General features: G+C 44.5%; 1 protein-coding gene across 1 annotated transcript; it reads left to right on the top strand.

Annotated features, from left to right (window-relative positions):
- Positions 1-27,386, top strand: LOC112267834 (synaptotagmin-10). The gene is made up of 7 exons (XM_024445986.2): positions 1-355; positions 2,172-2,577; positions 8,388-8,949; positions 19,895-20,015; positions 25,056-25,227; positions 26,131-26,260; positions 27,117-27,386. The coding sequence occupies exons 1-7, from the start codon at positions 169-171 to the stop codon at positions 27,186-27,188; spliced, it is 1,650 nt and encodes a 549-aa protein (XP_024301754.1). The 5' UTR covers positions 1-168; the 3' UTR covers positions 27,189-27,386.
- The last annotated feature ends 324 nt before the right edge of the window (positions 27,387-27,710 follow it).

Below are 27,710 nucleotides of genomic sequence, written 5' to 3'. Positions count from 1 at the left end.
TTGGACAGTAGCTGGTGGACATTAAGTGCTGAAGAATCTTTTGTTCAAACACAAGAAGCGCGCTGTAAATCAGTCCCGGCATTGCGCAGTGGATATGGATGTGGACGCCTCGTGCGCTCTGATCTTTGGCGCGGAGAGGCTGCACTCAGCGGCGCGCAAGGTGGCCAAATGAATCACCGCCCTCCCGGCTCCTCCAGCGTGCAATGGCTTAACAGAAGAGACATGAGTGTCCGAACGGAGGACAACTTCAGCTTGTGCCAAAGGGCCCTTCAGATCGTCACGGAGCTCTGTCTAGCGGGGCATGTAGATGGGGAGAAATGCTCGGCTATATTTCCCTTGGAGAGCAACATACAAGGTAAAGAGAGCGCAGGTAAATAGGTCAAAAGCAACGTTTTCTTCCTGTCCCTCTCCTTAAAGCTTGCATCCCTCTATTGTGTCATGGTTTGGTTTCTCTGGCGTCAACCTGGTGCACAAGGTTGTGTAAGAATGATGAGTTGAACAGTAAAATGCGTGTTAAGTTCAACTTCAGCCTACTCAACTTTCCCCTTGAAGGGCTGCAATATAATCATATAAAATGCGCGACTAAGTATAGGACTAGAATAACTTCTAGGGGAAAACATGTTTAAAATGTTTAATAATCCTGGAGGTTGTGCTGTGTCCTCATGTCGCTTTGAGCTACGCTCAACAGGTGACACATCTGTGTCTGCAAAGGGAATAGACTGCACCTGTTGCAGCATCAGTGTATGCTCGTTTTCCCATGTCATTGTGCTTGGTTCTGGCGTGTGCAATCTGATGGTGTGATAGTCTGATTGTGTGTGACTGATAGCTTGTTGAAAGAGGAGATGTGTTCTCAGTGATCTTGCCTTCATTCACTCCACCATGCGCCAACTGACCGGCATGTCTGAAATTAGTCATACTGTTGGCTACCAGTTCGTGTTCTAAACACAGATCCCCTTCTGTCAAATAAACCCATTTGTTTGCTTGATAATGTCTCTCTCATTGATTTGGCGAAAGTTATGTTGTAGCCTTTTCATTTTATGGTAAGGCTTGGACAAGATGTTGAAACAGTTCTAAATTCTACATATGTTTTTTTGTAGAGTTTACCATAAATAATAAGCTATATCGTAACATGTCATTATTCCCGCTGGGTTGATGTGAGGTAGCAGTGTTGTTTCTGATGCAATAATGTCTCTGATTTTGAGTAAAAGCCTAACAGGTGGAAATTCAATTGGTCCGTCAGTCAGTCTGTCAGTCAATCAATCTTTCAGCTAGATTGCATTTATTGCAGTAGATTGTTGCTCTTCTAAACTAAATGGAGTTAAATCCGTGATAATTACAACACAGTTACATAATGTCTTATATTACTTGAAGTGATAACTGCCTAGGCCTACCAGCTTGTGTAATTTCCAGAACTACACTTACATTTGCTAACAAATTCAAATGAACTGTAGTCTATCTCAGCAGTCTAGCATGCCTGTTAAAAGTTATTAGCCTGAAAAAGAAATACATGGTTTTAGTGTCACGTCATATTAAGTGGACTGATTGTTGCCTATAGATCTGGATTCTTGTTTTCACGTAGGCTTTGGCTTTGAGATGGTGCACCACAAAGCATAAGTGTCCTTGTGAGAGTGAATGAGCAACAGGAGAGGGAATAACACGGAGACAGAACACAGCAAAGAACATGACATCATGCAGAGATATCAGTGAGAAAGGACATATCTCCTGCACATTGCAATCCACACACAGGCGTATACTGTCCAACTTTATTTATAAGAAACCATACAATTGTGTAACATTCACACAATGGAATGCATAATGCATTTTGTAACAGCCTGTGGTACATCTTGGTTTGTGCATAAAGCCTTGAACCATTATATATAGTTGCAGAAGAAGGGATTGTGGTTTCTGAAAGTTGATTTGTCAACTTGATCAAATATGGCCATGAAGAGCTATTTGTCTTTCCTGTCCATGTGAATGTCTTGCAATGACGCTGTATGACTTTCTAACTTCCTCTGATCTTTACCAAACGAGGGCATTTGCAGCCTCTTTTACAGCTTGCTTTTTCTCTTCTCTTTTTTCTCTTCCATGTTTGTCTGTCACGCTCCGTCCATCAATTGCCCGTCCTCTCTCTCCCTCTATCTGTCACTGTTGATCCCTGTGGTCGCTCGTAGACATCTCTATCAGTCTCCTTGCTGTTGTCGTGGGTTTCTGTGGACTCGCCCTGTTGGTAGTCTCTCTCTTTGTCTTTTGGAAGCTGTGCTGGCCCATCTGGAGGAGCAAGGCCCTCTCGTCCCACGTCGACAATGGCCCCCGTGTCGGGCTCCCTGAGGCCCCTCCGCCAGCCCCCCTGCCCCACACACCCCTCCACAAGGTGGCACCAATGGAGGAGGAGATGAAGCCTGTGCCAGTGGTGAAGGTGAACGGGCGTTGCAGCTCTGTGAAGCTGCTAGAGGCGGCCATGAAGATCAGCCAGACATCCCCAGACATCCCTGCTGAGGTGCAGACGGCTCTCAGGGAGAGGCTGGGCCAGCAGGCCAAGATTCAGAGGCAGACCACCGACCCCACCTCGTCCTCCAGGTAACATTATTGGACTTCTCCCAGAGTAGTGTCCCTGTCACTTTCCTGTCTCTAGGTCTTAACATTCTGTTGGTGTACATTTTTGGTTGCACTGGGTCCAAGGATTTCTGTGTTATGTTGTGTCATAGGCATGCACAGAGCTGTGCACACCTATAGTGAAGGCAGTGTAGGCTGCTCAGGGGAGGACGGCTCATAATAATGGCTGGAACTGAGCAAATGTAATGGCATCAAACACATGGAAACCATTTGTTTGATATATTTGATACCATTCCACTTATCCCACTCCAGCCATTACCACAAACCCGTCCTCCCCAATTAAGGTGCCACCAACCTCCTGTGAGTGACGGTTATGTACATGATGCTTTCAAGCAAGTGACAGGTGGCATAAAGTGGCAAATGATGACACTTGATCTGTACACATCAAGTATAGCCATGACAAATGTCAAGACAGTTCAGGAGAATTTGTGACGAATTACCTTAAAATGGCACAACACGTGCGAACTGGACGCTCAGTAGCGTCCAGTTCTCCCATGGTGCTCATCAACGGGGCGACAGCACGCCCCCTTGCTCCTCACACACACAAAAACCCTGTAATCACCCCAGGCCACGTCTTGTGTTGGGCGGGCGTGAGTCACGCTGCCATGGCAACAGCGGTAAGCGACCCCGGTAATGAAACAATCAGCTCCTCGTCTCTTTGTTTTCGGGGACTGTGTTTAAACGAGCGCGTCTGTAATTAGCGCCACCGCAGGTTGAGAACTGACGTGCTGTGAGGCACTCGTCCTACTGAGACTCACTGAGCAGCTGCACTCCATCTCCTGCAGGAAGCCATTATTGACACTTGCTTTAGTTTGTCATTAGGAACGTTGATGCAATTTATCGAGCCTGGCACTTTTCATGAATTACACACTGACGAAGGGGGCAGACAGAGCTAATTAAATACATTGGGGCAAAAAAGTATTTAGTCACCCACCAATTGTGCAAGTTCTCCCACTTAAAAAGATGAGAGAGGCCAGTAATTTTCATCATAGGTACACTTCAACTATGAACATCGCAACATTGCTTTAGTCAATACTTTGTAGAGACACCTTTTGCAGAAATTACAGCTGCAAGTCTCTTGGGGTATGTCTCTGTAAGCTTGGCTCATCTAGCCACTTGGATTTTTGCCCATTTTTCAAGGCAAAACTGCTCCTTCAAGATGGATGAGTTCCGCTGTTGTACAGCAATCTTTAAGTCATACAACATATTCTCGATTGGATTCAGGTCAGGGCTTTGGCTAGGCCATTCCAATACATTTAAATGTTTCCCCTTAAACCACTCGAGTGTTGCTTTAGCAGTATGCTTAGGGCCATTGTCCTGCTGGAAGGTGAACCGCCATCCCAGTCTCAAATCTCTGGAAGACTGAAACAGGTTTCCCTCAAGAATTTCCCTGTATTTACCGCCATCCATCATTCCTTCATCATTCTGACCAGTTTCCCAGTCCCTGCTGATGAAAAACATCCCCACAGCATGATGCTGCCACCACCATGCTTCACTGTGGGGATGGTGTTCTCACGGTGATGATAGGTGTTGGGTTTGTGCCAGACATAGCAATTTCCTTGATGGCCAAAAAGCTACATTTTATTCTCATCTGACCAGTGTTCCTACTATATGTTTGGGGAGCCTCCCACATGCCTTTAGTCAAACACCAAACGTGTTTGCTTATTTTGTTTTTAAGCAATGGCTTTTTTCTGGCCACTCTTCAATAAAGCCCAGCTCTGTGGAGTGTACGGCTTAAAGTGGTCCTTTGGACAGATACTCCAATCTCCGCTGTGGTGCTTTGCAGCTCCTTCAGGGTTATCTTTGGTCTCTTTGTTGCCTCTCTGATTAATGCCCTCCTTGCTTGGTCCGTGAGTTTTGCTGGGTGGCACTCTCTTGGCAGGTTTGTTGTAGTGCCATATTCTTTCCATTTTTAATAATGGATTTAAATGGTGCTCAAGGTTTCAAATATTTTTTATAACTCAACCCTAATCTGTACTTCTCCACAACTTGGTCCCCTCAACTTGGTCTTCATGGTGCCGCTTTCTTGGTGGTGCCCCTTGCTTAGTGGTGTTGCAGATTCTGGGGCCTTTCAGAACAGGTGTATATATAGAGGTCATGTGGCAGATCATGTGACAGATTGCACACAGGTGGACTTTATTTAACTAATTATGTGACTTCTGAAGGTAATTGGTTACACCAGATCTTATGTTGGGGCTTCATAGCAAAGGGGGTGAATACATATGCACACACCACTTTTCAGTTTTTTATAATTTTTTGAAACAAGTAATTTTTTTATTTCACTTCAAAAATGTGTACTCTTTTGTGTATGTCCATTACATGAAATCCAAATAAAAATCTACTTAAATTACAGGTTGTAATGCAACAAAATAGGAAAAACGCCAAGGAGGATGAATACTTTTGCAAGGCACTGTATATGATTGAAACGTATGATCAGTAGAGTTGATGGCAGGTCTATCATCATGTTACTGTTTATATCTCTTGAAAGTATGTTTCCCAGTGCTCTGAGTAAGACACTTAAAAACATTTTACTGCAGTGGGCTAAATCGGGGACACAGTGTTTTTTGGTAGTCTTATACAAATCTACTTTGAAACAAAAGTGTACACCTCACACACATGGTTATAGGCTTAAAAAAAGACAACTGTACCATGTCAGATATAGAGTTGAAATGTATACAATTTGGAGTTTGCATCCCAATATTACACTTAATATATACACATTGTTGAAGACTGAAATATAACTGAAAATATAGACTGAAAAATAAACTGTTTGACATAGAAACACCAGATTTTCAGCTGTTTTTTTAATAATGATTATTAATTATGAAATTATGAAAAATAGTAATAACATTCCACCCATGAGGCCACTAGGTCATTTGACTGCAGGAAAGGGCTACGAATATCTAAATATATATGCATCAGTTCGGCTGAATCTGAAGCACAAATTTTCAATACAAATCATCATAATCACAACACAAGTAAGGACTGCATCTATAGTACACCCAAGTAATTAGGAATAATTTGATGATGATACACTGCATGAAGCATCCATTTTAGGAGACGTGGACAACGTATTAATGCGAGACGAGGTGGGAGGAGACGCTTGGTGTCACTCTGGCCTTCGGGGCAAATCTATGAGGCTTTGCAAACATGTGACTTGCAGAGCGGGTGATTACCATGGAGAAGAGCAACAGATACATTCTGTTAACATCGATCCTCTCCAACAGCTACATCAGTATTCACTGCTCATGCATTGTGCAGACACACTCTAAACAAAGGCAAGGGCAAAGTCAGAGAGAGAGAGAGAGTCTTGTACAGAATGTACTAGTCTACTCTAATTGTGATTTTCAGACATACCTCCACCAATCATCTCTGATGAAATGCTACAGAACAGTATATATCAGTACATCACATCATCATATGTTACATCCATGCACAGCGCCAGGTGGTATGAGATTAGAGATTTGTCATGCTGTTGTATTACTGTACAACATTCTTCCCTATGAGAGATTTTCATTGGTTCCTTTTTTACGGGCGGAAACAGAGATCTCTGAGACATGTGAGAAGTACCATATTTTGGTGGGCTCCCGAGTGGTGCAGCGGTCTCAGGCACTCTATCTCAGCACTAGAGGCGTCACTACAGACCCTGGTTCGATTCCAGGCTGTATCACAACTGGCCATGATTGGGAGTCCTATAGGGCGCTGTCCGGGTTAGGGTTTGGCTGGGGTAGGCCTTCATTGTAAATAAGAACATGTTCTTAACTGTCTTATCCAGAGCAACTTACAGTAGTGAATGGATACATTCTTGTACTTATTCCTCATACTAGTCCCCCCTGGGAATCAAACCCACAACCCTGTCATTGCAAGCACCATGCTCTACCAACTGAGCCACACAGGCTCAATGTGAGTATTGAGACTGAGAGCCCATCCCTGATCCTGTAAGATTGAGAAAGTGGAGGATATAAAATTGGTTATCTTATGGAAGAAAATAATGAATGTGGCTCTGGTGAAGAAGTATATGTAGGGAGAGGTAGAGAAAGAGAGAATGCCTTTACTGGAGTTGGGATGGCAGGCCTGCTAAAACTGATTCTGGGTCAGGGCTGACACAACAGGGAGGAATATGTGGACAAATGTGGATGAAATCCGCCAGCCTCCTCCATTATCAACTCTTCCAGTGTATACTATTCATCCTCTTGGATGCCGTTCGCTGAATTCTGTAGGAATCATGGGAGGTTGTAAATTGATGTCCCTTGTCTGAAATAATAGGATTCCCAAAGTATCCTTCACAAAGAACATTGTGTCTTATTATGTCCCAGAAAATGTGTTAGAACATGCAAGGCACCTCTTCATATGAGGTTTGAATATAACGTGATCTTTTTTTCATATCCCATATGTGTTGTGTTTCCCAGATTTGTATAATTTGTACCAATACTAACCGTGTCGGATTACTGTGATCTTCTTATTGGCGTCAGTAGGGGAGGGGGGTGTTATCAGTTGCTAGGTGACAACCAGGAGAAGTACAGAGCAGTGGTTTGCTCAAAAGTATGTAAGTTATTATCAGTAGATGGACCTGGGCTCAAGGTATCTCAGGTACTGTTATTTTCCAAAAGAAGTCCTGTGAAAAACTCACTCAGTCACGTAGCTCCGTAAGAGTTCAATCATAAAGTAACTCCCATCACTTTAAACCCAAAGCCGGTAACATCTTTCTCGTTAATGCTGAGAGAATAGCTTAACAACATTTAAAGTATAAAAAAAATGTACAACAAACATTTTCCTATTAACAGTAATGCTAGAACTACAAGAAGAAACAAGGAATTGTAAAAACACTTCTGAAGAATAGTAAACTAGTATCATCAACATGAAAAAATAATTGCAGCCGCACACACAACCATGCATCTTTTGTCTTATGGAAGCTGTTGGTTTCCAACATTTCAATAAGAGTAAGATTTAATAACTTCTCTCTCCTGAATCACTAGCTATGTTTCCTTTAACTGTTTCCTTAGATTTTTTTGTCTACATTTAGAAAGTTTGTATAGAAAATAGAGGAGACAATTGCCTGCTACGGTGTGTTTCCATTTAAATGTTTTGTGTTTTATTCGCCCCCAGAATGGCGAATATAAAAATAGTGGTTTAAGTGTTCAAATGATCCATTTAGGAAAATTGCCGACAGCTTGTATGCCATCCCACCTTTCTGTTTCATGTCTCAGGTAGCCCGCAAAAGCAAGCATGAATAGAATGCAAGAAATTACTAATATTTGCCGTATTCTCATTTGCCAATGTATCGCCAAAGTCCATGCCATGGTGAAATTTGCACTCATGTAGATAATTGGATGGTGATACTTCCATCCAGCCAACCAGAAAAACAAGGCAACGCAATTCAGGAATTCTTGAAAGTCAGAACAATCCTTGTCCTTGCAAAGAAACATTTGAATATATGAAGGTAGATTTAGCCAGCAGTATGCATTTACAATGAAATGTGGAGTGAAGTTTTAAAGTTCTGTGATGACATCACGTGCCGCACATACCTTCATTTATTCAAAAAACACAGTTTCCATTATCATTTGTCGCAATAAAGTTAAGAAAAATCCACCCTGTCAAACAGATAAAAATGTTGCCAATCTTTAGTACATTTCCATAGCTGTTGTTTCCATTACACATCTCAATGTTGTTGTTTTTGTTGCAACATTGCTTTTGTCTAATAACCCTGGGTCAATGGAAACCTGCCGATTGAAAGGTACCAGGAACCATAGATGACTGATGTCCTTTTTCAACAGGCACAATTCATTCCGCCGCCATCTGCCTCGCCAGATGAACGTGACAAGTGTGGACTTCAGCATGGACACGATCCCCATCCGCCAGTCGTCCACCGTAAGCATCGGCCGCATCAAGCCCGAGCTCTACAAGCAGAAGTCTGTGGACTCCGAGGACGGGACCCACGAGCCGGTGGAGACGTGCGGTAAGCTGAGCTTCTCCCTGCTCTATGACTACGAGGAACAGGCGCTGGTGGTCACGATCCTCAAGGCCCTGGAACTGCCGGCCAAGGACTTCACTGGCACCTCCGACCCTTACGTCAAGATCTACCTGCTGCCAGAGAGGCAGAAGAAGTTCCAGACGCGTGTCCACCGCAAGACGCTCAACCCCACGTTCGACGAAGCCTTCTGCTTCCCCGTGGAGTACGACCAGCTGTGCAACCGCAAACTGCACTTCAGTGTCTACGACTTTGACCGCTTCACCAGCCACGACATGATCGGCGAGGTGGTGGTGGACAACCTCTTTGAGCTCTCCGACCTCTCGAGGGAGGCAGTGGTGTGGAAGGACATTCACGCTGCGACTACGGTGAGTGGGCTGGGCCTCAGCTAGTTGAGATAGGTGTAGTACATGGAGGATATCAGTATGTGTGGAGATCATTGGATCAGTGATCTCAACAACTGATCGCTCTGTAAGTCGTAACTGTTAGTCGCTCTAGATAAAAGCACCCGCTAAATGACTCAAAAATGACTCAATGATGGTGGAGTAGATTTCAGGGTGGAGCTGTGGTCAGTCTGCCATAGTTAACATTTGCATCATTTCTGAGGGGTCGTGCACTGCACATGGTCTGACTTTTTTAGGGAAACACTTGACAATGATCTCTCCATTTTCAAGTCTGTGAATTATTTGATTGGATGAGGTTTTAAGTCCTGGAATCATCCGCACTGTATTACATGACTGGTAAGTTGCATGTGTTGAATAACCCCATTGCCAGGAGCAGTGAATTTAGAATCCAAGCACCCACACAACACCTCCGAAAACTGAAGTACACACTGTAGACCTAAATATAGCCATGGGCACAATTCTCCTTTGTTCTTCACCTTTATCCCTTCACTGACATACTTGGGTATGATAGTGCAGTTTTATCTGGGCCCACACACTTCTTACGCCTCGGTAGCTTTATCACAGTTTGTTTACTCAACAGCTTCTGTTTATGAATATTATTGTTTGGGTGGTATTTATTGTGTCTGATGGTCATGGAGATGGATTAATGGTTAATTAATCAGTTGATCTCTGAACGGTGTACTGTGGAAAACAGAACAAGAGTGGATTAACTTGAAAGGCAGGTGGGTTTAAAGACTGGGTTCTTAGCCATTGGAGGGGGACAGGCTGGGCATTAATGCAGTTAGCCCATGTCAACAGTCATGGTGTTTACTTCAACGTGTAGTTTGTCTCCAGGAAGGAGAACTAGGAAAGTTACATAATGTTTACTGTGTGCTGTGAGGAAATTACACGTTCAAAAGCTTGAGCATCCATACAGACATCAAGTTCACTGCTACTTTGACTGTTGTTGATAGTGTTGAACATGAGAGCTACAATTGAACACGGCTATTGAATATAATGTGAGACTTCTTTTAAGCTTGCCGACAGGATAGAAGAAAAATTAAGCAATTATTGTAAATATTCAAGGATCTATTTTGTCTCCCAACATTGTTGTTGATTGTTAGACATATCTTTTGTCTGGTATTCGGTTGTTATTTATGTCCATCTTGGGATAATTTTCTCTCACCTTCCAGCATTGATTTTGTTGATACTGTCCCTAGGCAATTACATTGCCTGAACTGCCGTCCAGAGGGGAATGAGGATAAGGATGTTTGAATGGATAATGACTCATAGCAAATGCAGTTTGCCATACATTTTATTTTGACAGTGTTTCATTCCACCTTTTTTAATTTACATTAATGAGAGTCCTTTTAAAAGAGTCTTCCTTTATGAAATGTATTTGGAGATGATCATTTACGGTGACTGTACTCATCACTGTCTGACAAACAATGAACTGATTATTCTTGAGAAACTTGTTTTCCTGATGTTACAGACCTCTATCATGTGCTCTGGTGTACCAAAGTACTGTGTACTTTGTGTTGCCTCCTTCCTTGAATTCTCAAAAAAAAAAAGTATGCAACTACATATGAACAGAAAAAACACAAGAAATTAGCCTAATTCGAAAAACCCTCTGTATTTACACTTCAAGCAATTTTCTATTTAATGTGGAAGCAAAATTGCAAGAAAGTAATTTGCCACAACAAATGACATTACATTCAGCTGAAGATTAGTATGTATTGTATTTCAGAACCTAATTTCCCTGGGCTAGATTGATGTCTTTTTATGCATGTGGCCTTTTGTGTCAATAGGATGGGTAGAAACATGGCAGGGAAATGAGAGGGGTGTCAATGCCTAAAACAACCTGTGACCTGCCTATGAGGGTCACGGTTTGATGAGACGTTGAGTTTTTCCCGCCTTGCAGCTGTTTGTGTGGGTGTTCATGCTGAGATTGACAGTAGGGGACACAAAGGCAGTTGGACCCCACAATGGTTAGGTGGGTGGGGGTGGTGCTTTGGAACACACCATGGATGGAGGGCTGGGGGGGTATTGATGCTCTGTTATGATGAGCAGAACATCTGTTGAATGGCCAGAGGAGCTGGGTTTGGGAAGTCCTATTGCCTGTATGTGAGAGCTTCTAGGACTGGGAAGACATCCTCTGTTTCACATGTTACATTGTTATTGTGAAACTCCTGCATGTCAATACATTGATGACACTGGAAGACTTCGCGCAAACATCTCAAGTAAGGATTCTGTCCATGGAGAGCAACTCTTATGCCACCCTTATTCTAAGTCTATTTTTATATGGTGACATTCTGCAGTCTTAGCACTAACTACAGTCTTAGCACCTTTTTTTCTATCTAGAACCTAAAACAGTTATTTGGCTGGCCCCATAGGATAAACCCTTTGAAGAACCTTTTTGGTACCAGGTAGAACCCTTTTTGTTCCAGGTCAAACCCTACTGGGTTATATGTAGAACCCTTTCCCCGGAGAGTTTTACATGGAACCCAAAATAGTTTTACCTAGAACCAAATAGGGTTCAACCAGGAACCAATAAGGGTTGTCCTATGGGGACAGCCAAAGAACCCCTTTGGAACCCTTTTTTGTAAGAGTGTATGTAAACACACATCTGTGCACTAGTGAGATGCCTCCCAGTCAGTCCTCCGGTTGGCTGGTTGGCCAATCAAATCTTATCTCTGGAGTGCCACCTTAGGGGACTTTTTATTGACTCCGATTTGGTATCAGTACAATCACACCACGTCAGTACATCGAGTAATGTTCTTCTCTTTCAAGTCAGACCATCTGAGGCTCTTTGCTCAGACTACAGTAGTGCTCCAGTCTAAACTGATCCATAAACACATTATATTGAGGTGGATGCCTCGTCCGGACCCGCAGAAGGCAACTAGCAAAGCTGCCGTTACCGTCAATATTACTCGCCAACGTGCAATCATTGGACAACAAACTAGACGAGGTACGATCACGAATATCCTACCAACGGGACATTAAAAACTGTAATATCCTATGCTTCACGGAATCGTGGCTGAATGACGACATGGATATTCAGCTAGCGGGATACACGCTGCACCGGCAGGATAGAACAGCACACTCCGGTAAGACGAGGGGGGGGCGTTCTGTGCATATTTGTAAACAACAGCTGGTGCACGAAATCTAAGGAAGTCTCTAGATTTTGCTCGCCTGAAGTAGAGTATAGTGTGATACATTGCAGGCCACACTACTTGCCTAGAGAGTTCTCAGCTATACTTTTCGTGACTGTTTATTTACCACCACAGACAGATGCTGGCACTAAGACCGCACTCAGTCAGCTGTATAAGGAAATAAGCAAACAGGAAACCACTCTCCCAGAAGCGGCACTCCTAGTAGCCGGAGACTTTAATGCAGGGAAACTTAAATCAGTTCTACCAAATCTCTATCAACATGTTAAATGTGCAACCAGAGGGAAAAAAATTCTAGATCACCTGTACTCCACACACAGAGACGAGTACAAAGCTCTCCCTCGCCCTCCATTTGGTAAATCCGACCACAACTCTATCCTCCTGATTCATGCTTACAAGCAAAAATGAAAGCAGGAAGCACCAGTGACTCGGTCTATAAAAAAAAAAAGGTCAGATGAAGCAGATGCTAAACTACAGGACTGCTTTGCTATCACAGACTGGAACATGTTCCGGGAATCTTCCGATGACATGGAGGAATACACCACATCTATCACTGGCTTTATCAATAAGTGCATTGAGGACGTCGTCCCCATAGTGACTGTACGTACATACCCCAATCAGAAGCCATGGATTACAGGCAACATTCGCACTGAGCTAAAGGGTAGAGCTGTATGGGGGTATTCCTTATGATTAACGAGACGTGGTGTGATCATAACATACAGGAACTCAAGTTCATTCTGTTCACCTGACTTAGAATTCCTCACAATCAAATGTCGACCGCATTATCTACCAAGGGAATTCTCTTCGATTATAATCACAGCCGTATATATTCCCCCCCAAGCAGACACATCGATGGCCCTGAACTAACTTTATTTGACTCTGTGTAACTGGAAACCACATATCCTGAGGCTGAATTCATTCTAGCTTGGGATTTTAACAAGACTAATCTGAAAACGAGACTCCCTAAATTCTATCAGCATATCGATTGTGCAACCAGGGCTGGTAAAACCCTGGATCATTGTTATTCTAACTTCAGCGACGCATATAAGGCCCTCCCCCGCCCTCCTTTTGGAAAAGCTGACCACGACTCCCTTTTATTGCTTCCAACCTACAGACAGAAATTAAAACAAGAAGCTCCCGCGCTCAGGTCTGTTCAACACTGGTCCGACCAATCTGATTCCATGCTTAAAGACTGCTTCGATCACGTGGATTGGGATATGTTCCGCATTGCGTTCAACAACAACATTGAAGAATACGCTGATTCGGTGAGGGAGTTCATTAGAAAGTGCATCGGCGATGTCGTACCCACAGCAACTATTAAAACATTCCCAAACCAGAAACTGTGGATTGATGGCAGCATTCGCGGGAAACTGAAAGCGCGAACCACTGCTTTTAACCAGGGCAAGGTGACCGGAAACATGACCGAATACAAACAGTGTAGTTATTCCCTCCGCAAGGCAATCAAACAACCTAAGCGTCAGTATAGAGACAAAATAGAGTTTCAATTCAACGGCTCAGACGCAGGAGGTATGTGGCAGGGTCTACAGTCAATCACGGATTACAAAAAGAAAACCAGCCCCGTCACAGACCAGGATGTCTTGCTCCCAGACAGACTAAATAACTTATTTGCTCGCTTTGAGGACAATACAGTGCCACTGACACGGCCCGCTATCAAAACCTGCGGACTCTCCTTCACTGCAGCCGACGTGAGTAAAACATTTAAACGTGTTAACCCTCGCAAGGCTGCAGGCCCAGACGGCATCCCCAGCCGCGTCCTCAGAGCATGCGCAGACCAGCTGGCTGGTGTGTTTACGGACATATTCAATCAATCCTTATCCCAGTCTGCTGTTCCCACATGCTTCAAGAGGGCCACCATTGTTCCTGTTCCCAGGAGGCTGAAGAAATTTGGCTTGTCACCAAAAGCACTCAAACTTTTACAGATGCACAATCGAGAGCATCCTGTCGGGCTGTATCACCGCCTGGTACGGCAACTGCTCCGCCCACAACCGAAAGGCTCTCCAGAGGGTAGTGAGGTCTGCACAACGCATCACTGGGGGAAAACTATCTGCCCTCCAGGACACCTACACCACCCGATGTCACAGGAAGGCCATAAAGATCATCAAGGACAACAACCACCTGAGCCACTGCCTGTTCACACCGCTATCATGCAGAAGGAGAGGTCAGTACAGGTGCATTAAAGCAGGGTCCGAGAGACTGAAAAACAGCTTCTATCTCAAGGCCATCAGACTGTTAAACAGCCACCACTAACATTGAGTGGCTGCTGCCAACATACTGACTCAACTCCAGCTCACTTTGATAATGGAAATTCATGTAAAAAAATCTATCACTAGCCACTTTAAACAATGCCACTTAATATAATGTTTACATACCCTACATTACTCATCTCATATGTATATGTATATACTGTACTCTATGTCATCTACTGCATCTTGCCATCTTTATGTAATACATGTATCACTAGCCACTTTAAACTATGATCACACAGTCCTGATGACTGTGTGATCATGCTCTCCGTAGCCGACATGAGTTAGACCTTTAAACAGGTCAACATACACAAGGCTGCGGGGCCAGACGGATTACCAGGACGTGTGCTCCGGGCATGTGCTGACCAACTGGCAACATGTCCCTGATTGAGTCTGTAATACCAACATGCTTCAAGCAGACCACCATAGTCCCTGTGCCCAAGAACACAAAGGCAACCTGCATAAATGACTACAGACCTGTAGCACTCAAGTCCGTAGCCATGAAGTGCTTTGAAAGGCTGGTAATGGCTCACATCAACACCATTATCCCAGAAACCCTAGACACACTCCAATTTGCATTCCACCCAAACAGATCCACAGATGATGCAATCTCTATTGCACTCCACACTGTCCTTTCCCACCTGGACAAAATTAACACCTATGTGAGAATGCTGTTCATTGACTACAGCTCAGCGTTCAACACCATAGTACCCTCAAAGCTCATCACCAAGCTAAGGAACCTGGGACTAAACACCTCCCTCTGCAACTGGATCCTGGACTTCCTGACGGGCCACCCCCAGGCGGTGAGGGTAGGTAGCAACACATCTGCCACGCTGATCCTCAACACTGGAGCTGCCTATGGGTGCGTGCTCAGTCCTCTCCTGTACTCCCTGTTCACACACGACTGCATGGCCAGGCACGACTCCAACACCATTATTAAGTTTGCTGACGACACAACAGTGGTAGGCCTGATCACCGACAACGACGAGACAGCCTATAGGGAGGAGGTCAGAGACCTGGCCGGGTGGTGCCAGAATAACAACCTATCCCTCAACATAACCAAGACTAAGGAGATGAACAGGTAACCAAATGGTTACCCGTACTATTTGCATTGTGTGCCCCCCCCCAACGCCTCTCTTACGCTGCTGCTACTCTCTGTTTATCTTATATGCATAGTCACTTTAACTATACATACATGTACATACTACCTAAATTAGCCCGAACAACCAGTCCTCCTGCACATTGGCTAACCACCCGCCAACCGGTCTTCTGGTCAGACTCCGGAGACGGGCACATCGTGCACCACTCCCTAGCATTCTTCTCGCCAATGTCCAGTCTCTTGATAACAAGGTTGATGAAATCCGAGCAAGGGTAGCATTCCAGAGGGACATCAGAGACTAACGTTCTTTGCTTCACGGAAACATGGCTCACTGGAGAGACGCTATGGGAGGCGGTGCAGCCAGCGGGTTGCTCCACGCATCGCGCCGACAGAAACAAACATCTTTCTGGTAAGAAGAGGGGCGGGGGCGTATGCCTTATGGCTAACGAGACGTGGTGTGATCACAGAAATATACAGGAAGTAAAATCCTTCTGTTCACCTGATTTAGAATTCCTCACAATCAAATGTCGACCGCATTATCTACCAAGAGAATTCTCTTTGATTATAATCACAGCCGTATATATTCCCCCCCAAGCAGACACATCGATGGCTCTGAAATAACTTTATTTGACTCTTTGCAAACTGGAATCTCTACATCCTGAGGCTGCATTCATTGTAGCTGGGGATTTTAACAAGGCTAATCTGAAAACAAGACTCCCTAAATTGTATCAGCATATCGATTGCGCAACTAGGGCTGAAAAAACCTTGGACCATTGTTACTCTAACTTCCGCGATGCATATAAGGCCCTGCCCCGCCCTCCTTTCGGAAAAGCTGACCACGACTCCATTTTGCTGATCCCTGCCTACAGACAGAAACTAAAAGAAGAAGCCCCCACGCTGAGGTCTGTCCAACGCTGGTCCGACCAAGCTGATTCCACACTCCAAGACTGCTTCCATCACGTGGACTGGGATATGTTTCGTATTGCGTCAGATAACAACATTGACGAATACGCTGATTCGGTGTGCGAGTTCATTAGAACGTGTGTTGAAGATGTCGTTCCCATAGCAACGATTAAAACATTCCCTAACCAGAAACCGTGGATTGATGGCAGCATTCGCATGAAACTGAAAGCTCGAACCACTGCTTTTAATCAGGGCAAGGTGACTGGTAACATGACCGAATACAAACAGTGCAGCTATTCCCTCCGCAAGGCTATCAAACAAGCAAAGCGTCAGTATAGAGACAAAGTAGAATCTCAATTCAACGGCTCAGACGCAAGAGGTATGTGGCAGGGTCTACAGTCAATCACGGACTACAAAAAGAAAACCAGCCCAGTCACGGACCAGGATGTCCTGCTCCCAGGCAGACTAAATAACTTTTTTGCCCGCTTTGAGGACAATACAGTGCCACTGACACGGCCTGCAACGAAAACATGCGAACTCTCCTTCACTGCAGCCGAGGTGAGTAAAACATTTAAACGTGTTAACCCTCGCAAGGCTGCAGGCCCAGACGGCATCCCCAGCCGCGCCCTCAGAGCATGCGCAGACCAGCTGGCCGGTGTGTTCACGGACATATTCAATCAATCCTTATACCAGTCTGCTGTTCCCACATGCTTCAAGACGGCCACCATTGTTCCTGTTCCCAAGAAAGCTAAGGTAACTGAGCTAAACGACTACCGCCCCGTAGCACTCACTTCCGTCATCATGAAGTGCTTTGAGAGACTAGTCAAGGACCATATCACCTCCACCCTACCTGACACCCTAGACCCACTCCAATTTGCTTACCGCCCAAATAGGTCCACAGACGATGCAATCTCAACCACACTGCACACTGCCCTAACCCATCTGGACAAGAGGAATACCTATGTGAGAATGCTGTTCATCGACTACAGCTCGGCATTCAACACCATAGTACCCTCCAAGCTCGTCATCAAGCTCGAGACCCTGGGTCTCGACCCCGCCCTGTGCAACTGGGTACTGGACTTCCTGACGGGCCGCCCCCAGGTGGTGAGGGTAGGCAACAACATCTCCACCCCGCTGATCCTCAACACTGGGGCCCCACAGGGGTGCGTTCTGAGCCCTCTCCTGTACTCCCTGTTCACCCACGACTGCGTGGCCACGCACGCCTCCAACTCAATCATCAAGTTTGCGGACGACACAGCAGTGGTAGGCTTGATTACCAACAACGACGAGACGGCCTACAGGGAGGAGGTGAGGGCCCTCGGAGTGTGGTGTCAGGAAAATAACCTCACACTCAACGTCAACAAAACTAAGGAGATGATTGTGGCCTTCAGGAAACAGCAGAGGGAACACCCCCCTATCCACATCGATGGAACAGTAGTGGAGAGGGTAGTAAGTTTTAAGTTCCTCGGCATACACATCACAGACAAACTGAATTGGTCCACTCACACAGACAGCATCGTGAAGAAGGCGCAGCAGCGCCTCTTCAACCTCAGGAGGCTGAAGAAATTCGGCTTGTCACCAAAAGCACTCACAAACTTCTACAGATGCACAATCGAGAGCATCCTGGCGGGCTGTATCACCGCCTGGTACGGCAACTGCTCCGCCCACAACCGTAAGGCTCTCCAGAGGGTAGTGAGGTCTGCACAACGCATCACCAGTGGCAAACTACCTGCCCTCCAGGACACCTACACCACCCGATGTTACAGGAAGGCCATAAAGATCATCATGGACAACAACCACTCGAGCCACTGCCTGTTCACCCCGCTATCATCCAGAAGGCGAGGTCAGTACAGGTGCATCAAAGCTGGGACCGAGAGACTGAAAAACAGCTTCTATCTCAAGGCCATCAGACTGTTAAACAGCCACCACTAACATTGAGTGGCTGCTGCCAACACACTGACTCAACTCCAGCCACTTTAATAATGGGAATTGATGGGAAATTATGTAAAATATATCACTAGCCACTTTAAACAATGCTACCTAATATAATGTTTACATACCCTACATTATTCATCTCATATGTATAAGTATATAATGTACTCTATGTCATCTACTGCATCCTTATGTAATACATGTATCACTAGCCACTTTAACTATGCCACTTTGTTTACATACTCATCTCATATGTATATACTGTACTCGATACCATCTACTGTATCTTGCCTAAGCTGCTCTGTACCATCACTCATTCATATATCTTTATGTACATATTCTTTATCCCCTTACACTGTGTATAAGACAGTAGTTTTTTTTGTGGAATTGTTAGTTAGATTACTTGTTGGATTATTACTGCATTGTCGGAACTAGAAGCACAAGCATTTCGCTACACTCGCATTAACATCTGCTAACCATGTGTATGTGACAAATAAAATTTGATTTGATTTGATTTTTACACTTCTGCTACTCTCTGTTCATCATATATGCATAGTCACTTTAACGATTCCTACATGTACATACTACCTCAATACGCCTGACTAACAGATGTCTGTATATAGCCTTGCTACTGTTATTTCAAATGTCTTTTTACTGTTATATTTCTTTACTTAACTACACACACAACTTTTTTTTGCACCATTAGTTAGAGCCTGTAAGTAAGCATTTCACTGTAAGGTCTACACCTGTTGTATTCGGCGCGCGTGACAAATAAACTTTGATGTGATTCCTCACGACACTAGAACCAAACAATACCATTACTTTGGATTTTCACTAAATGTAATCCATAGAATTGGTCCTTTGAAGGAAGAATTGTTGACATATTTGACATTTGTATCAGGTTGTTAGCTAGCTAGCTAATGAGGTAACATGACTGAGCAAGGTGTTTACAGCCCGTGAGTAGTTTAAGAATGGCCCACAACATGGGGCCCTTTCATCTGCTCAGGTGTTGCCGACGCATGCCAGATCATTGAATGTAGCGCCGGTAATATGGGTCAAAACTTTCGGACGGTTTGGGCTAGACAAACAGTTTTCACTGTAGTAATGGTTCAACGAACACGGTCACAAATATCTAGGGCACTCGGAAACAGTGGAACAACGAAGCCTAATCATTACAACAATTATTATCTGGCAGATTTTTTTCTAGGCGCACTGGTGCTCCCAAATTAAAATTAGCATTGGTAGCGCTTTAAAACCCTGAATGTGACCAATCACAGTCCTCATTTTACTCAAAATTTTGTACATCCTGCAAAATCACTAGCCGAGGGCGACCATTTTGAATACACATTCACTCTGCTGGTAATGCTTACAAATTAGATTTGTTCTAGTTTCGTGATGAATTACCCATTGTAAGAAAATCTATATGTTCTCTCTCAGTTGAGGACACCTCTGGGTGTTCATACTTTGTCGAAAGCAATTTGGGCTAATTGCTTTCCTAAAAGAGTTATTCTACAGCAACAGTGCCCTTTCCTTGACGCAGTGTTCCCCTTGTCTTTCTCCAGGAGAGTGTGGATCTGGGGGAGATCATGTACTCTCTATGCTACCTGCCCACAGCAGGTCGGATGACACTGACCGTCATCAAGTGCCGGAACCTCAAAGCCATGGACATCACTGGCTCCTCAGGTAACAACCACAACAACAATACAAAACTCGCAGCCATTTAGGCTGGGCTTTAAAACACGATGGTTCTCTGAATAACAATGAGGGACGACTGTAAAGCTCTAAAGGAGCAAGCAGCGAATCAGAAGGCATAGTTGCGTGAGGCAACATGCTGTGCCTTAGATAAGAGTAGGCAGGGAGATACTTCTTTCATGTGTTGTCATTGTTTGTGGTGAAATTGTAATAGAAGATACCTTGTCAAAAAAAGAACACTGAATTTAGCCAAACTGAATAATTGAATGTTGCCATCAGTAGCTGTGCAAGGATAAAATCGCTGAGCAAGCCAAGCCAGTAAAAAAAGCCATATTACAACCTGTTGTGATAATTGCATTGTTTGCTCTATAACCCATTCATTCATGCGCCGCCATGATATTCAAGAAGGCCGTGACAACAGTCACACAGTGGCGGAAAAAATTAAACTACACATATGTTAGTGTCATCATAAAACCGGAGAGCAACATCTGTCCGGTGAAGTCCACAAAGCATATTGAATGTAACCAACAGTTATCACCTACAACATGATCAAGCAATTTCATGTTTTCGACAGTTAAGAAACAACTACTGATTTAGAACCACGGAGTTACCGCAAGTCAGCACAAAAACAACGGGAGCCCTGCCTCCGATATTCCAGCACCATTTCAACTGAAACATGTAAACATCATCCAATCAACAAGGCTATATATGCTTAGTTTAATATACTGAAAACAAACTTAAAGAAACCAAAAACAATTTAGTCCAATCAATGTTTCTAAATATCATGTGGCAGTCCATGGTATGTATTTCTGTCTGTGTGTGTGTACGTGCATGTGCGCGCAAGTTAAACAAAACATTTTGACTCACCCTACTTGTAGACTAGTTGAACGCCAATTAGGGTTGATTGGCAGGAACCCTGTTACTGAGATTTACCCCTGAAGGATGGAACATTTATTCTCAAGATGGAACATTTGAAAAATACAGCGAAAATATGCAACCCTAACTCCAATGCCATCCTCCTCTCTTTCATGTTGGCAAAATGGTCTATGGATCTGTCATAAAGTAAACTTTTAATTTTTGTTGTCATAGCTACCTAGCTAAAATGTTTGCTAGCCTAACTTCCTAGCATTGGCAGCAATGAACCAGCTAAGTTAGCTAGCTAGTTAACCGGAGCCTACTAGGCTACATATTGAACTCAATAGTATCAGGTTAGTGGCACAACATACTCATTTATAGTTAGATCAAAATCGCCTTCATAATCAGTGGCCTGTACAGAGTCCAAATCCCCATCTCCCCAACATGTTATAGTCTTTTGGTCCAGACAGCATCAGAAACATGGGCTACACATACTGAGACAGAGAGGTGCTGTTTTCCAATCTCGGATGATTTCTCCAGTGAGATTCAGCCACTTGCAAATTGAAAGAAAAATATGAAAACACAGAGAGAGAGAGACGGAAGAAGAAAAAATATATATACACTGCTCAAAAAAATAAAGGGAACACTTAAACAACACAATGTAACTCCAAGTCTATCACACTTCTGTGAAATCAAACTGTCCACTTAGGAAGCAACACTGATTGACAATAAATTTCACATGCTGTTGTGCAAATGGAATAGACAACAGGTGGAAATTATAGGCAATTAGCAAGACACCTCCAATAAAGGAGTGGTTCTGCAGGTGGTGACCACAGACCACTTCTCAGTTCCTATGCTTCCTGGCTGATGTTTTGGTCACTTGAATGCTGGCAGTGCTTTCACTCTAGTGGTAGCATGAGACGGAGTCTACAACCCACACAAGTGGCTCAGGTAGTGCAGCTCATCCAGGATGGAACATCAATGCGAGCTGTGGCAAGAAGGTTTGCTGTGTCTGTCAGCGTAGTGTCCGGAGCATGGAGGCACTACCAGGAGACAGGCCAGTACATCAGGAGACGTGGAGGAGGCCGTAGGGCAACAACCCAGCAGCAGGACCGCTACCTCAGCCTTTGTGCAAGGAGGAGCAGGAGGAGCACTGCCAGAGCCCTGCAAAATGACCTCCAGCAGGCCACAAATGTGCATGTGTCTGTTCAAACGGTCAGAAACAGACTCCATGAGGGTGGTATGAGGGCCCGACGTCCACAGGTGGGGGTTGTGCTTACAGCCCAACACCTTGCAGGACGTTTGGCATTTGCCAGAGAACACCAAGATTGGCAAATTCGCCACTGGCGCCCTGTGCTCTTCACAGATGAAAGCAGGTTCACACTGAGCACATGTGACAGACGTGACAGAGTCTGGAGACGACGTGGAGAACGTTCTGCTGCCTGCAACATCCTCCAGCATGACCGGTTTGGCGGTGGGTCAGTCATGGTGTGGGGTGGCATTTCTTTGGGCTGCTGCACAGCCCTCCATGTGCTCACCAGAGGTAGCCTGACTGCCATTAGGTACCGAGATGCAAGACAATGCTAGACCTCATGTGGCTGGAGTGTGTCAGCAGTTCCTGCAAGAGGAAGTCATTGATGCTATGGACTGGAAGGCATTGATGCTATGGACTGGTGGATGGAGCGACATCATGTCTCGCTCCATCCACCAACGCCACGTTGCACCACAGACTGTCCAGGAGTTGGCGGATGCTTTAGTCCAGGTCTGGGAGAAGATCCCTCAGGAGACCATCCGCCACCTCATCAGGAGCATGCCCAGGCGTTGTAGGGAGGTCATACAGGCACGTGGAGGCCACACACACTACTGAGCCTCATTTTGACTTGTTTTAAGGACATTACATCAAAGTTGGATCAGCCTGTAGTGTGGTTTTCCACTTTAATTTTGAGTGTGACTCCAAATCTAGACCTCCATGGGTTGATAAATTTGATTTCCATTGATAATTTTTGTGTGATTTTGTTGTCAGCACATTCAACTATGTAAAGAAAAAAGTATTTAATAAGAATATTTCATTCAAATCAAATCAAATCAAATTTTATTTGTCACATACACATGGTTAGCAGATGTTAATGCGAGTGTAGCGAAATGCTTGTGCTTCTAGTTCCGACAATGCAGTAATAACGAACAAGTAATCTAACTAACAATTCCCCCCAAAAAACTACTGTCTTATACACAGTGTAAGGGGATAAAGAATATGTACATAAGGATATATGAATGAGTGATGGTACAGAGCAGCATAGGCAAGATACAGTAGATGATATCGAGTACAGTATATACATATGAGATGAGTATGTAAACCAAGTGGCATAGTTAAAGTGGCTAGTGATACATGTATTACATAAGGATGCAGTCGATGATATAGAGTACAGTATCTACGTATGCATATGAGATGAATAATGTAGGGTAAGTAACATTATATAAGGTAGCATTGTTTAAAGTGGCTAGTGATATATTTACATCATTTCCCATCAATTCCCATTATTAAAGTGGCTGGAGTAGAGTCAGTGTCATTGACAGTGTGTTGGCAGTAGCCACTCAATGTTAGTGGTGGCTGTTTAACAGTCTGATGGCCTTGAGATAGAAGCTGTTTTTCAGTCTCTCGGTCCCAGCGCTTTGATGCACCTGTACTGACCTCGCCTTCTGGATGACAGCGGGGTGAACAGGCAGTGGCTCGGGTGGTTGATGTCCTTGATGATCTTTATGGCCTTCCTGTAGCATCGGGTGGTGTAGGTGTCCTGGAGGGCAGGTAGTTTGCCCCCGGTGATGCGTTGTGCAGACTTCACTACCCTCTGGAGAGCCTTACGGTTGAGGGCGGTGCAGTTGCCGTACCAGGCGGTGATACAGCCTGCCAGGATGCTCTCGATTGTGCATCTGTAGAAGTTTGTGAGTGCTTTTGGTGACAAGCCGAATTTCTTCAGCCTCCTGAGGTTGAAGAGGCGCTGCTGCGCCTTCCTCACGATGCTGTCTGTGTGAGTGGACCAATTCAGTTTGTCTGTGATGTGTATGCCGAGGAACTTAAAACTTGCTACCCTCTCCACTACTGTTCCATCGATGTGGATGGGGGTGTTCCCTCTGCTGTTTCCTGAAGTCCACAATCATCTCCTTAGTTTTGTTGACGTTGAGTGTGAGGTTATTTTCCTGACACCACACTCCGAGGGCCCTCACCTCCTCCCTGTAGGCCGTCTCGTCGTTGTTGGTAATCAAGCCTACCACTGTTGTGTCGTCCGCAAACTTGATGATTGAGTTGGAGGCGTGCATGGCCACGCAGTCGTGGGTGAACAGGGAGTACAGGAGAGGGCTCAGAACGCACCCTTGTGGGGCCCCAGTGTTGAGGATCAGCGGGGAGGAGATGTTGTTGCCTACCCTCACCACCTGGGGGCGGCCCGTCAGGAAGTCCAGAACCCAGTTGCACAGGGCGGGGTCGAGACCCAGGGTCTCGAGCTTGATGACGAGCTTGGAGGGTACTATGGTGTTGAATGCCGAGCTGTAGTCGATGAACAGCATTCTCACATAGGTATTCCTCTTGTCCAGATGGGTTAGGGCAGTGTGCAGTGTGGTTGAGATTGCATCGTCTGTGGACCTATTTGGGCGGTAAGCAAATTGGAGTGGGTCTAGGGTGTCAGGTAGGGTGGAGGTGATATGGTCCTTGACTAGTCTCTCAAAGCACTTCATGATGACGGATGTGAGTGCTACGGGGCGGTAGTCGTTTAGCTCAGTTACCTTAGCTTTCTTGGGAACAGGAACAATGGTGGCCCTCTTGAAGCATGTGGGTTCATTCAGATCTAGGATGTGTTATTTTAGTGTTCCCTTTATTTTTTTGAGCAGTGTATATATATATATTGTAATGAAACAGGCAGGGAGCAGGTCTCGAACCCTCAACCTCCTAGCCCGAGGTCCGGCACACTATCGACTGTGCCGCAAAAGCATGCTCGTGCGGCAGGGTCGATTTCCGCGCTTACAAACCCATGGTCGTTACAATATATATATATATATAAAATTTATTGGTCAAATATTTGGGGAAGCCTGGCTTCCCTTGCCATCCATGAATACACCCCACTGGTTGCCATTTCCTGCAATCTACACGACTGACTTCATGGAGATGCTATTTGTGGCACACAGATCCCTATGTAAAGGTTTCCCTGCTCTGTGACGGACGGAGGCTGAAGAAGCGGAAAACTACCACCAAGAAAAGCACACTGAACCCGGTGTACAACGAGGCCATCATCTTTGACATCCCCCCAGAGAATGTGGAACAGGTCAGCCTGTCCATCATGGTGATGGACTATGACCGGTGAGTGAAACCATACAACGCAACACCCACAATTCAACACATATGGTGGTCATAAGCATGCTTGTACAGTACACACGTACACTGAGTATATAAAACATTAACACCACCTGGTCTTTCCATCACATAGACTGATCAGGTGAATCCAGGTGAAATATATGATCTCTTATTGATGTCACTTGTTAAATCCACTTCAATCAATGTAGATGAAGGGGAGGAGACATGTTAAAGAAGGATTTTTAAGCCTTGAGACAATTGAGACATGGATTGTGCCATTCAGAGGCTGAATGGGTAAGACAACATATTTAAGTGCATTTGAACAGGGTATGGTAGTAGGTGCCAGGCGCACCGGTTTGTGTCAAGAACTGCAATGCTGCTGGGTTTGTCACACTCAACAGTTTCCTGTGTGTATCAAGAATGGTCCACCACCCAAAGGACATCCAGCCAACCTGACACAACTGTGAGAAACATTGAAGTGAACATGGGCCAGCATGCCTGTGAATGCTTTTGACACCTTGTCGAGTCCATGCCCTGACGAATTGCGGCTGTTCTGAGTGCAAACGAGGGGGGTTGCGACTCAATATGAAGGTGTTCTTAATGTTTGGTATACTCCGTGTATATAGTCAACAAACAAGAGCATTTTTAAAAACATTTGCATCAAAGGAGGAAGGAGTAAGGTTCTAACTTTGAGTCAACAGAACTTTTCACTCAAATCCTGCAAGCGTCGCTAGACAATATAATCATGACCACTTACCAGAATGCTCAGGAGCCACATAATTCACTGTAATTACCAAGCCTAGGTTTAGAATTATTTCATCAAACTAGCACTCAGCTTTTAGGTGTCATATATTTTTTGTGCACTCAAGATATTGTGTGTGTGTGTGTGTGTGTGTGTAATGTCCACAGGGTGGGCCACAACGAGGTGATAGGTGTGTGTCGGACGGGGCCAGATGCTGAGGGCCTGGGGAGGTACCACTGGAACGAGATGCTGGCCTACCCACGCAAGCCCATTACGCACTGGCATGCCCTGGGAGAGGTAGAGGACTGTTCGTTTTTTTCCCTCAAAGTAAGAGGTGCAAGTCAATTGCAGGACTTTCCAGAGCTCCCACAATGCTTCGCTGCATCACTCTGGTTTTCTGAGAGAGCAGATAAAGCCAGAGGTTTTGCAGCCAATCATAGAGCTTGTGGAAATAACCCTGTCAATTTCAACAGAAATGTGTAATAGTGCAGCATGACAAAGACGCAAGGATGTTGTCTGTACTGGAACAAAGACCAATTTGATTCTAGAAACTTAAGGGCTAGTTTGAACTAGAAGCATTTAAAGTAATTGGAGAGTTGGTGCCTTGATATCCACCCAGGATGGTTGGATGGGGGCACTAGCTTTAATTATTTACATTGTGTTCCCATAACTGGGGACCACATATTATAGTGGTGGGCCATCCCTTTTCATTGCTCGTCAGAAGTAGTAAAGAATGGAAGTTTTAATAGCACAATCTATAAACAGTCTATGAACACGAGACGATATCCTTGAAAAATGCATGAAACATTCCAATCTTTATTATCCGGAGAAATCCTTATTGACAGACGAGTAGTTGAATTTAGACCCATCGGTTGCATAGGGAAAAGACTTCATCTTGTGGTTGTGCATTAAACAAAGAGCCTTGTCGTTCTATTTAGCTTGTACAAAGAAACAAGAACTGGAGGAATACTCGACCTATAACATGGCGTTCCTCTAAATCTAAAATACCTGTAGGATACAAATCTATTGTTAATGCTTTCTTCAATCCAGGTACTTTAGAAAATTGATATTAAAACCCAAACCAATAGCATCCTTGCAGACCTAGCCAACTCTTGTTGAACTAACCCTTGCTAATTGTCTGTTTTGTCCACAGTGGCCAGGAAGAGCGACAAGCTTTGAGAGCCAGGGGTCCTGTCCTTCCCCCAAACCTCCACAAACTCCATAGGAAATGCGAATAGAACCATATGATCTGATAGCAGATTAAGTAGATGTGTACAGCTGTAGTGACCACAAATCTATCACTTAAATACAGAAATGTCCAGTGCCAATGTCCGAATCATCCAGATGACAGCATTATACATTACCATTCAAGTTTGGGGTCACTTAGAAATGTCCTTGTTTTTAAAGAAAAGCACATTTTTTGTCCATTAAAATAACAGAAATACAGTGTAGACATTGTTAATGTTGTAAATGACTATTGTAGCTGGAAACGGACGATTTTTAATGGAAGATCTACATAGGCGTACAGAGGCCCATTATCAGCAACCACCACTCCTTTGTTACAATGGCACATTGTGTTAGCTAATCTAAGTTTATCATTTAAAAAAGGTTTCATTAAATAGTGCCTGAAAAACACCAGTCTCAACATCAACAGTGAAGAGGTGACTCCGGGATGCTGGTCTTCTAGGCAGAGTTCCTCTGTCCAGTGTCTGTGTCCTTTTGCCCATCTTTATGTGTTATTTTTATT

This window comes from Oncorhynchus tshawytscha, linkage group LG15, assembly GCF_018296145.1.
Source record: "Oncorhynchus tshawytscha isolate Ot180627B linkage group LG15, Otsh_v2.0, whole genome shotgun sequence".
Classification (NCBI taxonomy): domain Eukaryota; kingdom Metazoa; phylum Chordata; class Actinopteri; order Salmoniformes; family Salmonidae; genus Oncorhynchus; species Oncorhynchus tshawytscha.
Note: the sequence above shows the minus strand (reverse complement) of the source record. Positions and strands in the feature narration are given on the sequence as shown.